Source organism: Rattus norvegicus, chromosome 6, assembly GCF_036323735.1.
Source record: "Rattus norvegicus strain BN/NHsdMcwi chromosome 6, GRCr8, whole genome shotgun sequence".
Classification (NCBI taxonomy): domain Eukaryota; kingdom Metazoa; phylum Chordata; class Mammalia; order Rodentia; family Muridae; genus Rattus; species Rattus norvegicus.
In genome coordinates this window covers 12,492,180-12,505,704 of record NC_086024.1, presented here as the reverse complement: position 1 = coordinate 12,505,704, position 13,525 = coordinate 12,492,180, and the positions used below count along the sequence as shown (strand labels likewise).

At 51.5% G+C, this 13,525-nt stretch overlaps 1 protein-coding gene across 2 annotated transcripts in view; it reads right to left on the bottom strand.

The window, feature by feature from the left end:
• Positions 1 to 13,096, bottom strand: part of Kcnk12 (potassium two pore domain channel subfamily K member 12) — a 51,642-nt gene extending 38,546 nt beyond the window's left edge. The window contains exon 1 of one of the 2 annotated variants that reach the window (XM_039112871.2): positions 9,977 to 13,096. In XM_039112871.2, the coding sequence (XP_038968799.1) occupies positions 9,977 to 10,367 (391 nt within the window). In that variant the 5' untranslated portion in view covers positions 10,368 to 13,096. The remainder of the gene's footprint in view (positions 1 to 9,976) is intronic. The other variant, NM_022292.2, reaches the window with a different exon arrangement.
• Positions 13,097 to 13,525: the final 429 nt, after the last annotated feature.

Here is a 13,525-nt window from a genome sequence, read left to right as displayed (position 1 = left end):
GCACAGCCCGTGAACGAGATGTTTTGAGTCTCAGGCATGGTAACAACCCACCAAGGGGACAGCGTGTGAAAGTGGCTGACAGAGAAACAGAGCGCAACGACTTGCACGGAGTGGGAACTTGCGGGAACCGATAGGGCACATTATTACTTACACCTCAACACAAGCCTGTAGGGCATTTCCTAACCAGCCAATGAGGCGGAAGGGTCAGCACATTGTAGGTGGAGCCATCCTGGCCCTATAGGAAAGCAGGCTGAGCAGGCCATGGTGAGCCAGCCAATAAGCATTACTCCTCCATGGCTTTTATATCAGCTCCCGCCTCTAGGTTCCTGCTGCACTTGAGTTCTTGTCTTGACTTCTGTCCACTGTGGACTTTGATGTGTAAGTATGAGGCCAATAAACCCTTTCTTTCCCAGCTTGCTTTTGCCGTGGTGGTCTATCACAGCAATAGTAGCCCTAAGACAGAAATTGGTACCAGGAGTAGGGTACTGCTGTGACAGGTTTGACCATGAGGAGGATTGTGGAAGTTCTTTGAAAGTTTGGGCTGGAAAAGCCACTGAGAGACCAAACCTTGGTGAGCTGCTCTGTCTGATCATGGGAGGTAAGAATGTTAAGAGAAATGGAGGATAAAGCCCTGGCATGTGAAGTTCCAGAGGGAAGTTTGAGAGTCCCTTAAAGACTCTATCAGCGTCATTGCATGCTTTGAATTAATAATCTTCAGTTCTGGGCAACTGGACCTGACAATTGACAAGAGACCAGAACAACTGATATAAAACCTTTGTGTTACTGGGACAGTTGATATTGGTCAGCTGGAGCCCAGAGATTAGCAATGACTAAGAAGAGACCAGCATCACTGAGGTGAAATCTGGGAAGTGTTTTCCTTAGAGTCATCACACATAAGCTGTTCCAGAGGTGTCCAAGGCTGTTCCTCACTCAGCTGAGGTCTTCTACTGAGAGGCCAGGAGAGGCCACTGGGGAAGTGTAGGATGGTGCCATACGGGTGAAGGCAGGCACAAGATAGAACGAGGCCTGTCGTTGGAGGAGAAGGAAGGATGGGCGGGAAGAGGAGGCGACTGATGGGAAGAGAAGCTGCTGAGAGAATATGGGGGCTGATGTTAAGATTCCACTCTACACCTTTACAGGTTGTCATGAATGTTCTTAAGGGATGGATGTGCACAGGGCTTTATATGTCTGGGTGGGCGATTATATCTTATCAATTGGATCAGAGGTTACTGTGTTGTGTGTTCTTTCATGTGGTGAATTGAGTTCAAGAGAGTGTGTGGTGGTAGAGACACTGGGCCACCACAGAATTGGGATGTGTGTTTCTGGCATGGTGGCAGCCTGTCTTGGGAACTAGATGGGTGGAGAGATTGTTTCCAGGCTCAGAGAGAAGCCACCGGCAGTGTGATAGGGGATGGAGCAAAGCAGGTGAGACACTTTGCTGACTGAGATTAAGATATCCAACAGATATCTTGGGGCACTGCGGTGCCGGACCTAGTGGGGTAAAAGACAGCTTGTTTTTATAATTTTACAGCAACAGGGAAGGAGAAGGTGCAGGCTCAGTGGCAGTTGAAGGCGCTATATTGAAAGGGTCATGCAGAGAAAGTGAGGCTTGGAATCGTGAAGAGAGCCTATGAGAGGCTATTGGTGAAAGTGTAGCCAGTTGCAACAGAAGACACCAGCGTTCTGGAGATGCCAGTACCATGGGGTGACCACCAAAAACAGCAGTAGCAGCGTTACCACTGGAGCCTAGAAAACAATCTGTGTGCTATGGAGGACAGAGCCAGAGACTTGACCTATGCCCTTTGGAGAAGCTTAGGAGATGGGAGAGGATCCCAGACATTGGACATTGAGTTATTCACCCTGTGGGAGTTTGGTTTTGCTTTGCTTTGATCATGACTGAGCCTGGTTCTTCCCTCTTAAAGTAAGAAAGGATTTGGCTTATTTTTCATTTTTATAGGAGCCTGCAGTTGAGAGACATTAGATTTCTAAAGACTTTGGTTTTTAAAAGAAGCATCTTAAAGAGACCTAAGTTTTAATTGTTTGAATTTTTAAAGGCTGTAGGACTCTGTAAGTTTGAAAATGCTTTCTATTGTGACATCTTTACTAATGTGCGATGTAGGGGATGAACAGAAAAGACATTTCTGTCTTCACAGTGATGTGTTTGCGCGTCAAGCTGAGAAAAGGTCAGCCATGCTGCCTAGTTCTATATCAACGTGACACAAGATAGTCATGGCAGAGGAGGGAGCCTAGGTGAAGGAAAAGCCCTCATAAAATCAGGCTGCAGGGCGTTTCCTTAACTAGTGATCGATGTGGGAGGGCCCAGCCCACTGTGGGTGGTGTCAGCCCTAGGCTGGTGGTCCTGAGTTCTATACGGAAGGAGGCTGAGCAAGCCATGGGAGCAAACCAGCAGGCAGCACTTGCCAACTTGCCTAGGTCATGGTGTTTTAGCACAGCAATAGTAAAGTGCATGCTCATGGAGGCCTGAGGCCATCAACATATATTTCAAAAAAAGATCTGTTTGTTTGTTTACTTTTATTGTGCATATGAATGTTTTGCCTGTATATACCCGTGTGCTACTTGGGTGTGGTACCTGCAGAGGCTAGAAGAGGGCATTGGGTCCTCTGGAACTGAAGTTGTAGAATGTAGTGAGCTGCCATGAGGGTGCTGGGGACCAAACCTAAGTGTTCTGCTGCAAGAGCGGCAAGTGTTTCTGACTCCTAAGTCGTCTATGTCCCCAATCTCTTTCCCCCCTCTCCTTAAGATTATCTTTGAAAATCCTTAAGAAAACCTTTGGCAGACCTGGAACTTGCCAAGAAGGCTACACTGGCTGGCCAGCCAGCCCCAGGGTCCACCTGTCTCTACCTCCCCACTCCTGCGATGTGCTCTGCCCAAAACTGCACAGCCACTGCCCCTAATTGTGCTGCCTCTCTGATCCCTGCCTCCAAAATGTGGTCTGTAGCCCAGAAGTCTAGACATAGCAAAGGGATTGTGTGAAATGTAGACCCTGAGGTCCCAGCCTAGACTACAAATAGAGGCTGCAGGGTAAGAACTCACTAGGAGATTCCTTCATATTGTGCAGTGCGAGAGACATGGGGACCTTGTCTTTCTAGTCTATGTAGTCATCCCGAAGACAAGGGAGTGTAAAACTTGAAACAGTAAGGCACCGAGTTTTCACCACAGTTACCTCAGAATGGGTCCTTTGAGACCCAGGGGAACCAAATAGAGCCCCTCCTCAGGAAGCACATGTTCAGTCACTAGTGACCTGCTGATGGGTGAGCCAGGAGTATAGCTTGTCCAAGCTCGAGGAAGTGACAGCCAAGACAGGGTCCAAAGCCTCCTTCAGTACAGCCACTTGCCATGAGAGGAGGTCTAGCTGCTTCCGTGGACTAGAATTGGTAGTTGGCTATGGAATGGCAGTAGTTAGGAGCTTCCCGGGACCCTAAGCAGCCAAGTGCCAGCACGGGTGAGGGGCCAGGACCTTCACACTCCTTTTTGCCTCTAAAAGGGCCTCCATGCACTGCAGCTCAGCTTCTCTCAGTTTTGTAGAAAGTGAGATGCTGTAGCTTCAGGGTCTTCCACCTTCTACCTCAGCCCCAGCAGGATTGGCTACCGTGGAGCTCTGAGGCTGAGCCCCCCAGGGTGCACTCCTGGGGCTCCTTACACATTTGGCTGTGTTGGTTGATACTGATGGGGTCAGTAGTACTGGACCGAAGTAAGGGGAGGGCCTAAGCACTCAGGGAAGACTTGGGGCTGGGACAACCCCAGGAACAGACCAATAGCCTTTGGCCGTCTCCTAGCGTCTCCTAATATGAGAAGCCTACATAGCAAGGCTAGGCCTATTGTAGCTGGGAATGTGGGGACTTTGACTCCAAGCCCACACTAAATTCTGCGGCTACCACCTGCAGATGAGGAAGTTTTACAACCTCTTCCCCTTCTCCCTCATGTAGAATTGAGTGCTCATTCTTCTAGAAGCCTAGGTTCCAACTTGGAAGAAGTTTAGCCTAATTCAGTCTTTGACTTCCTGCTTTGAGCAGTGAGTACGAGAGTGTGTAAGAACACTGTCCCCGCACTGTCCCCAACTCCATCCCTGTCCTTTCTCTCTGTGCGTGGGAAATTCATCTACCTTCAGCAATTCTGACAAAGTTTTGCTAAAGCTTGAGCTATCGATGCCCTTTGGACTTGCTATGGAGTCAATGTGTGGCCCCCACTGGGCCTTGTGTGAGATGAGAAATACATTTAATTTAGTCCTTTCCAGACCAGTCTCGGAAGGGCTCTAGGGCTCCTCGGAGACTTCAAGGGTCAAGTGTGATATTTTATGCCTGCAATTCTAGCACTTGGGAAATGAGTTCTAAAGCTGCCAAGGCCACATAACAAGTTGCAGCCACCCTGGGCTACATTTCATAGCAGGCCTGTGTCTTAAGGAGGAGGGAGGGTTCAGATAGCAGATGGCGTCTGAGGTGGTCTCATGGTTGGGGGGGTCTTGCCTTGATCTCCAATCAGCACGGCTCTGCCACAGTCTGTTCTTCTATAATGGATTGCTGCCTGGCTTTCCTTGACAGAATGTTCTTCTAAATGGTTATGGAACGTTCTAGAATGTCTTCCTGGTACCTTCAGCTATAGAACTTCAAGGGTATACCTTTGCTCCATTTGGTGCAACTCTGAGCCACTCAAGACTGGGCCTTGGGAAGAGTCATCAACACTGGGCTCCCAAGCAGCTGAGACTTGGAACACTGACAGACCATTCCCTAAGAGACAGGGAGGAGGAGAACCAGCTGTTCCCCCGTCTTAGTCTTTGACAACCTGCAGCAGCTGTCTCCTTCTGTTTCTCCTTGTCCTCATCCAGTGCTTCCCGTGGGAAGCAGCAATGGCGGCCGAAGATGCCTAGTTCAGCAGGATCCTGGAGAAACCCAGTATATAGGTGGCCAGCATCCATGGAGCAACTAGCGGATGGCCATGAGGCTTTGTAGAAGCAGGAGCTCACCTCGGGAACGAGCCAACGATTCCTCCCTCCAAGATGGCTGGCCAGGAGCTGTGGCAGCAGCGGTAGCACCCGCTGACTCAGCGATTTCCCTGCTGGTGACTCCCCTGAGGAGATGCTCTTCAGGAGGAGCCTGCCGCATGCATAAAGAGGCTCATTGTGGCATTGCTCAAAATAGCCCAGACTGGGAACCACCCAGCTAGCCTGCAGTAAGGAAGCATCAACTACAGAGAACAGCATGCACCTCTTCAAAGCCACGTGTGAGGCCACGAGGAAACTCGGACTTGACATTGATGATACAATTCCACACCAGTCAGGACCTGCAGATGTGAGAAGAGCGGCATGGGGGCAGTGTTACCTGTTCTCTGGCTCTCTTAAACGGTCACCGTGGCCTGGGTCAGCAATAGGGTGTGGAAGGGGGAGGGCGAGAGTAGGACTGAGCTTCAAATCCAAGCGTATGCCTATGAGTTCCCCAACATCCTTCAACTCTGTCAAGGCATCGCTTTCCAACAAAAACCACTTAATGAGAGAAGGAAGTGAGAGAAGGCGCTTTCCCCCACACTCCCCTTCTGGGACAGGTGTCAAAACCACCTCCAGCTACATAACATACATGTTAGAAGAAACCCTAATGAATTATGGTAGTGACATTTTGGTCTCAAAATGTCTTAGTTGCTTCTGCAGCAAAAACCATTTTTAAAAACCCATGTTTTTTTTTTTTTTTAAAGGGGGGGTAGGGTGGAGTTAGGACTTGTTACTAATCTCGTGGCCGAATAATTAAGTGGCCCTAATTTTGCAAGCAGCAAGCTAAATTATGCAGTGCCAAGAGCAACAACCCCGTACCGACACCATATCGTCTCTGCCGGCCTGATTTTAGCTTCACGGCTAAAACGCTCTGCCAGGAAACCTAATAGAAGAAGCAAAAATATTTCTGTTTCGATCAAGCTGCCATTTGAGAAAGACTTTTAAATATGTTCTTCTGTATGTGTAAGTCTGACAGCAGATGCATAATTAAAGCCCTGGGGGAGAGCTTCCTTTTAATCTTTTCAAAGAAAACCAATAAAGCATCCTTTAAGATGTGAAATGATGGATTAATACCCTTTGGACGGTTCTGAATTTCTGCAAGCCAGAGTGCTGCTGTGAAGAACACAGTCAGCAAACCAGCCACTCGGGGAGCGAGAGCCACCACCCTCATTGCTGGCACGCCGATCCCAGAAGACACAGATAACGATGCCCGAGGGCCACGCTTGTGTCTGCCACGAGTTCTGCTGCTTCGGGTGTTTGTTGAAAGGCGGGATTCAGATACAAGCACGTTGGCATTAAAATACACTCAATTCCAACCCGCTAAGGAATATGTCACAGAGGGTACATGGGGGAAGTAGCAATTACCCAGGGCTTCAGATCTGTGTGAGCAATCAGGGTGGATAATTTAGAGCACAAAGTGGACTTCTTAAATGTCTTGCTTGAGCTACTCAAATAGATGATTTTTTTTTCTTTATACAGCTTCAGCTACTGCTGAGCGAGTGTGGGCACATTTCCCCACAGGGTCTGTGCTTCGTGAACACGTGTGTGTTTACACAGTTGCAGAGCACCTAGCTCAGGGTATGGGGCCCCTTTCAAGGGCAAACATTCCCTCTCACTGTGATGTTCCGTTTGACCTTGAATACACACGGACGGATCGAACCTTCCTGTGGTGCCTGCTATTGGAGGGCAATTCTGTCGTTTTTGTTACCTCCCCTGAATCCCTGCTCTTGACAGCAAGAGCTTTCGGACTTCCCCAGGACATCTCTGCCTCTTGTCTCTGACTTTCTGAGTTTGTATCGGCTCTTGCTTATCCAGCCATTTCAGGCCCATAGCTGCTTCTAGCCCATCTGCCTATAACATCAATGTTATCTTTCAGGTTTTCCTGAACTTACTCAGTTGCTGGCCTGACCAGCAAACTAGTCCCTGCCTTAGTGTCAGATTTATGCACCCACACGTGCATATGCGCATGCACACACACACACACACACACACACGGGTGGGAACAGGGCAGAGCACATATAGATAAATATACATTATTAATATTTCAGTTTCGCACAAGACTATTCCCCACTGCTATATGTGTAAAACTAGTGTAATATGTACCATACAAGCCCAACGCCGGGTCGAGGTGAATGACCTTGCGTAGATTTCCTAACACTACACCACACAGACTTGACCAAAGGTCTCCTTTTGTGTTCTGGTCATCTTTAGTGAAGATGGCTGTATCTCAGCTGCCTATGTTGGAATATGCTTAAAATCCCTGGCAAGTGGAACAAAGACTGATTTTTCAAAATAGAGCACTGGGCTTGATACACACAATACTTCATAGTTGTGGAATGAAGGGTTGTCTATACTATAAACCAGATAAACAACAAGAAGAGAAATTCTCTATTTCATTAGGCAGGATACAGAAGTAAACCCCTGAACTCCACATTGATGCATGAACCACACACACACCCTGTGATGATCACTGATCGAGTAAAGCCCAGAACATAATAGTTTTTCTCTTCTGAGGATGAGGCAGCAGACAAGCGAACCCTGGCTGAGCTGTGGTTCCTGCATGGTTGCAGGCATCAATGCATTAGTAACAATAGCAGCTGGACACTTAAAGAGAAGGACATATACAATCAGAAAAGGAATGGACATCGTAGGTCTCCACTGAGATCTTATCCAAATATTCTTTCCACCGAGAAGGTGGGAAGTATAACCATGTGGTTGGCGACTCAGCAGAACTTACTTGACTGATGTAAGAGGATCAGGTTAAACCACTATCCCCAAGTGTTGCACCAGGACAGCAGTTGACAGAGGCTACTCACATAGCCGTTTTGGTATCCCTGCAGAGGGCCAGCTCAGCCCCGAGCTATCCACAGGCTGGTACTAATGTCGCCCTGCAGATTTTGGAAGCCACATGCTAGGTCATTCATACCACAGCCACGAGCCTTGGTATAGCCTGTCCACACTGCCTCCTACATACGTCCAAAACCACAAATCAAGAGAGAACACAATTCATTTCCGCTTGACTAGAGAACAGCCAATCCTGACTGAGGCATGGAACGATTTTCAAACAAGCTGACTTGGTTTTGTCCACGAAGGTGAGAGAGAAGCCTGGGTTCAGAATCACCGCTTCTGAAGGGCCAGTGCTCACGGGAGACACAAGGTGAGCATAGGCCACAAGAGTAGGGTCTTTGGGGGGGGGGTGGGATTCACAGCCTGTGTGGGAAGAGAACAACAGCTTTTGCTTATCTTGCCGTTCTCTTAGGAAGCTGCTAGACCATATCACCGGGAGAGAGACACAGTGATGTAGCATGTTCACAGGTATACCTCTCAGTAGAAAGGCCACAGGGGCTGTTTACAAAAAAAAAAGTGTATGCTAACACTGAACTATAAACACATGATGTCATCCTCCAAGATTTAGCATCCTTAGTACTTTTAAAGCACTTAAAAAAAACCCTCTAGTTGCTATAGCAACTCGATGCAGCTCTTAAAAGGGGATTTTTGAGGGGGTCATTTTATATCTTCAATCACCATAACAACATGATATATTTTTAAAGGGTATTTTTATCTAATTTGTATAGACTTCAGACTCAGTCCATATTTGCCTTTTCTATTTAAAACAATCAGATCAAACATGACATGGTAGAAAAATGATTGGCAGCAAGGAGGCACTTTCACAGAGCATACATACATACATACTTACATGCATACAGAGATACACATACATACATACATACATACATACACAGACTATATATACACAGACTATACACACACACACACACACACACACACACACACACAGGAAGGGAGAGAGAGAGAGAGAGAGAGAGAGAGAGAGAGAGAGAGAGAGAGAGAGAGAAAGGCGCCACGGGACATCTCCCTCGGTGCCTTTCTGGAACAAGCCTGCTGCCTCTCTCCAGCCTCCAGGCAGCAGTAGGCGGGTGGTGGGTAGTCTGTGCCCCACGCTCTGAAGTTGCATAAGAAAATGGTGTTTAGAAAATTCCTCACCTTGAAACCCTGAAAGTACAGTCCCTTTCTCCAAAGTTGCATTGGTAGAAGAGGATCTCTTGGGGTGACTAGTGTGACCAGCAAGTGCTTCTCCAATTCTGAGACTCAGAAAAGGAGTGGGTGAGACACAGGTAAGTCTCGTCAAAGTATGTCTTCTCCGCTCTGGACACCTAAATAAGTGGGGGAAGTGACTGTCTTACACGATGCCAAACTCCGGGGAAAAGGAGTGGGTGGGCAGAGTGGTGATTGGAGCAGCACCAGGACACTCTAGTCTAGATGGGGGGGGGGGTGTCTCTCAAGAGTGTGCACATTTATCTCCGGATGTTATAAACGCGAACTGTTTATATCAAAGTATAATGTAAAGGCGACTATGTCCTGGCTGCCCTTTGGCACCACTATTGGTTGGAAAGGGGAAACAAAGACAAGAGGTCAAGAATTTGGAGAAGTTAAGGCCGTGGGAAGAGGAAAACCAAGGCGAATGGTGTAAAACAGTTAGGCGGAAGGGCTGGCTTTTGAATAACGGATTTTACTTTGAGGGGGTGGGGCAGTGTCAACAGGAGAGGAGGAAATTAAAACGCGGGGAACGGATGCAAAACTGGCTTTTGTAATCATTCCTGAGGACAGTGAGGCCTGGGTTGGATGGGAAATAGCAGCTCTTGACATCTATTCTCACACACGTTCTTACGGAGGACAATACTAAGGAGCCTTCAAAGAGCTCAGCTCCTGGTCGACACACAGTCAGGCGAGTGTTAGCTGATAGGAAAGAGACATGGTCCGTTCGGTCCACCCCGCGCTCCAAATGCAGGAAAGAAAAGTAGGAGGAAGAGAGAGGACAGAGAGCGAGACAAAAGTAGGAAAAGGGTATCAGAATAGAATTGGAGGAGCCCGGGGACGCCGGCCGGGTCTCTGATCCGTGGAAAGGGTAGCGAGTGACAGGTGCTCAGAGGAAAGACGCGCGGGCGCGCCGCTCACCTATGGTCGACACCACGGTGCCCACGAAGTAGAAGGCTCCAGGGAAGTCCCAGCGCGGGCGCAGCGCGTCGGCGCGGACCCCGGCGGCCAGCGCGGCCTCGTAGTGCCGGAGGAAGGCGCGCAGCTCCGGCTCCGCGACGCCGTGCGCAGCGCTGAAGTTGCGCAGCGTGGCGCCCCAGCGCGCCCGCGCCTCCGCCTCGCCCGGGCTCTCGAGCGCGGAGAAGACGGTGGCGCCCGCCACCAGGTAGAGGCCAATGAGCGCGGCCAGCAGCACGAAGCGTCCGGTGTCCTCGTTGAGGTGCGAGCGGCGGCAGCAGCAGCAGCAGCAGGAGGGGCGCGGCAGGCGGCGGCGGCAGCGGCGGGGCGGGGGCCGGGGGCTGCGGGAGGACATGGTCCGCAGCTCAGCCCCGGGGCTGGGACGGCGCTCGGAGCCGGGGCCGTGACATCCCCGCCGCAGGAGCAGGAGCGTGAGGATGGTGGCCAGAAGACAGGGGCTGCGGCGGAGCCCCTCTGCAGTCTCCCCGGAACCGGGACGGCAGGGCGATCCGCCTCCTGCCCGGCGTTCAGGCCACCCACCGGTCACCCGGCCCAGTGGACACCCGGGCTGGAGCGCTTCTCTCCGCGCCCCGACGCCTTACTGCCTCTCGCGGCTCCTCACTTGCTGCCCTCGGGCTCTGGGCTCCGAAGCTAGGCCAGCGCCGCCCGGTGGCCGGAGTCCACGGGGCTCCGGGCCGCATACTCCACTCTGGACAGGCCGCGGGTTGCGGTCAGGGTGAACCGTGGAGTCCGGACGCCTAGGATCGGAACACGGTGGCAGGGCACAGAGAGAGTCCTCTGGAGCGTCCCATGAGGCTACTGGGGATCGGTCGCGCCTAGGCGCGGGCTGCGCGGGCAGTCCTCTTCCTCCCCTGTAAATGAGCTGGTGGCGTCGGCTTCCGAGCCTCAGAGCCGAGTCCTCCGGGGAAGGCTCCCTTCCTTTCCGGGCTACCGCTGAGGAGCTACCCAGCACGGAGAGGCGGAGTCATCCGAGCCCGGGGCGGGGTGTTGGGGAGGGGTGAATCAGGAAGGGAGGAATGGGTGGAGAGTTGGGCTGCTGCGACGCCTCCGGGTGGTTCTGGCCGCAACAGTGCGTCCCACCGGAGCAGGTGTCCCACTGCCGTGCAGGCTGCCAGCTCGCTAGGAAACCACGTCCTCCCTTCCCTGCTCTTGGTCTCCGGAACGTCTTCCTTTCTCAAGCCACCGGGAAACTTTGTTCAACTTGGTGCTTTGAGGTCTCAGGGGTTGGGGGGCATCGGGAGCCAAACCTGACTTTTGATTCTCCGGCTCTAGCCTGAAGTTTAAGTTCCCTTTGCTCACCCTTTTGTTCCTGGATCCAACCGCAGCGCCAGGACTCTGGCGGAGTCATCTGGGGGAAGAGATACGGTTTGGGAACCGAGAACAGGCAGCCTCTCTGGGCTCCGGGCGCGGCGGGAACCAGGGCGTCTGCTCCCCCTCCCGACCGAGCGACCGGCCGGCGTCAGCACCGCGGACAGCGCATCGGTGCCGCAGCCTGAGGGTGGGAGGCTCCAGGCTGCGGGGGCCCGGCACCGTGGGTGAGGTTGCCTACCGGGCACCGCGGTGTTCCCAGACCCTTCTCGCTTTCCTTTTTACCTCCAGAGTGTTCCCCCACCCCACCCCGACGCAGGTGCGGTCGCCAAAACAGCGTGTCGCCAGGGTGCGGACGCTGCGGAATAGAGACGGGAGGAGGAGTCACGCGCAGGTGGGGGACTCAGGGCCACCAGAGCAGGAGGATCACGGGCCGGGGGTTGTGGCTTCTATGCTACCCCAGCTCACCAGTCCTAGGGACTGGATACAGCCTGGATACACCCTGAGCGCGGTGGAGAGTGAGGAGGGTAGAAGCTTGTAGGAGGAACAGTATGCTTTGGAACAGCCTAGGAAAGCGAGCGTCCTCCACCCTACTGGAGAGGAAAGACAGAGGATGATACATGCAGTCACCAGCTCTTCTCTGCCTGGCAGGCACCAGTTTGGCTGGGGTCATAAAGTTGTGTAGTAAGGAACACCCTCGGTATAAACAGATAATCCTGCCATCTCCCAGTATCTCACCCCTCCTTTTTGTTTTCCCTTTTCCTCTTTTATTGGCCTCAAGGAGGATCCTGCTAATGATAACGGGCGGGCGGGGTGGGGGGTGGGTGGTGACAGGCAAGGAGAGCAGTTTCTTCGACAATCCAGGTGGCTGAGAGCACGCTGGCAAAAAGCAGAGCTGCCTCATCTTGCTTCCCTCCCCTGGCCAAGGCCAAGCTAGCCTCCACCGCAGGAAGAGGCCAAGCTAAGACCTACTCAGAGAGGTGCTTGCAGTGTGGTGGTACTCACCGTGGACCAGGCACTGAACATTTCACAGCTTTGAACCGGCGATTCTCCCGCCCATGTATAGAGGCACAGACCGGCACTGGAAGCTGTCAGAACCTGGCTTGGGATGTATACTGACTAGGCAAGAATAATGGAGGTTCGCATCTTAGAGACATTGCTCCAGGATATGGGTGGAAGGGACTGTACTCCTCTTGGTTTGCGAAGATGGAAAGAAACCCATTCCTCCGTGGCCCCCCAGGCTTGGGTGGCAAGCGGTTGCTTGTGGTTTAAGGAAGAAAATAGCTTGTCCACTGAGAGAGCCCTGAGTGCTCTGATTCACTGCGTGGTACACAGTGGGCTTTATCTAATTGCCAACTATCACCACTGAAAAGCGCTGCCATGGTCAACTGTTCCGTCTCTCCGGCCTTTGTCTGCCCTCAGCTGCCTGCAGGTGTCAACCCAGCTGACTGTTTTGTCCAGTCAGCCCTGCAGGCAATGAGAATGGCCTAGCCACGGACCTCTGGGACTGAGCTCCACTTGGTTGGTCAGCTCTGAAAGAAGCCTTGAGAGGTGTGGTTTCATGAGATGGCTCTGAAAGGCACTGCCAGACCTCTTGGGGGTTTTGCCCGGAACACTAGAGTAGGGATGGGGTACTTGACTTCGGTGTCCTGTGTCTCTGGGTCCAGCTCTTGGCCCAGCTGGCAGAAGGCCCACCCTCTCCTCCAACTTGTGATTCCAGCTTGATTAGCAGCAAACCCTTGGCATCATTTTCAGCACCAATGACAAATCTATTTATGTAATAGGGAAATGATGACTTCCCCGCTCCTAGATGTGGGTCCTTTAGAGAACCAGCCCCATGATGAATGTGGCCTTTGCCCACTTAGCCACGGTGCCAGCTGGCGATCCTCAGTGCTTTTACCTCAGCCCAGAATTGCCGAAACAGCCTTCTAAGGAGAGGGCTTGTTGGGGCAAAATGTCCTCACATAGGTGCATTTGAATGGCCAGTCACTGCTGCCACTCTGCTCAGAGTCTCGTCATGTGACCAATGTCTCTAAACCTCACTTCCAAAGGCTTCCCAACACTATACAAAATTGGTGTTTAAGTCTTGGAGTTTGGGGTTCAACACCTTTGATTATTCAATTCTCAGAGTTGGGGTGTCTGTGGGTATCATGTAGCTCTACCTGCCACCTTTAACTCTTTAAA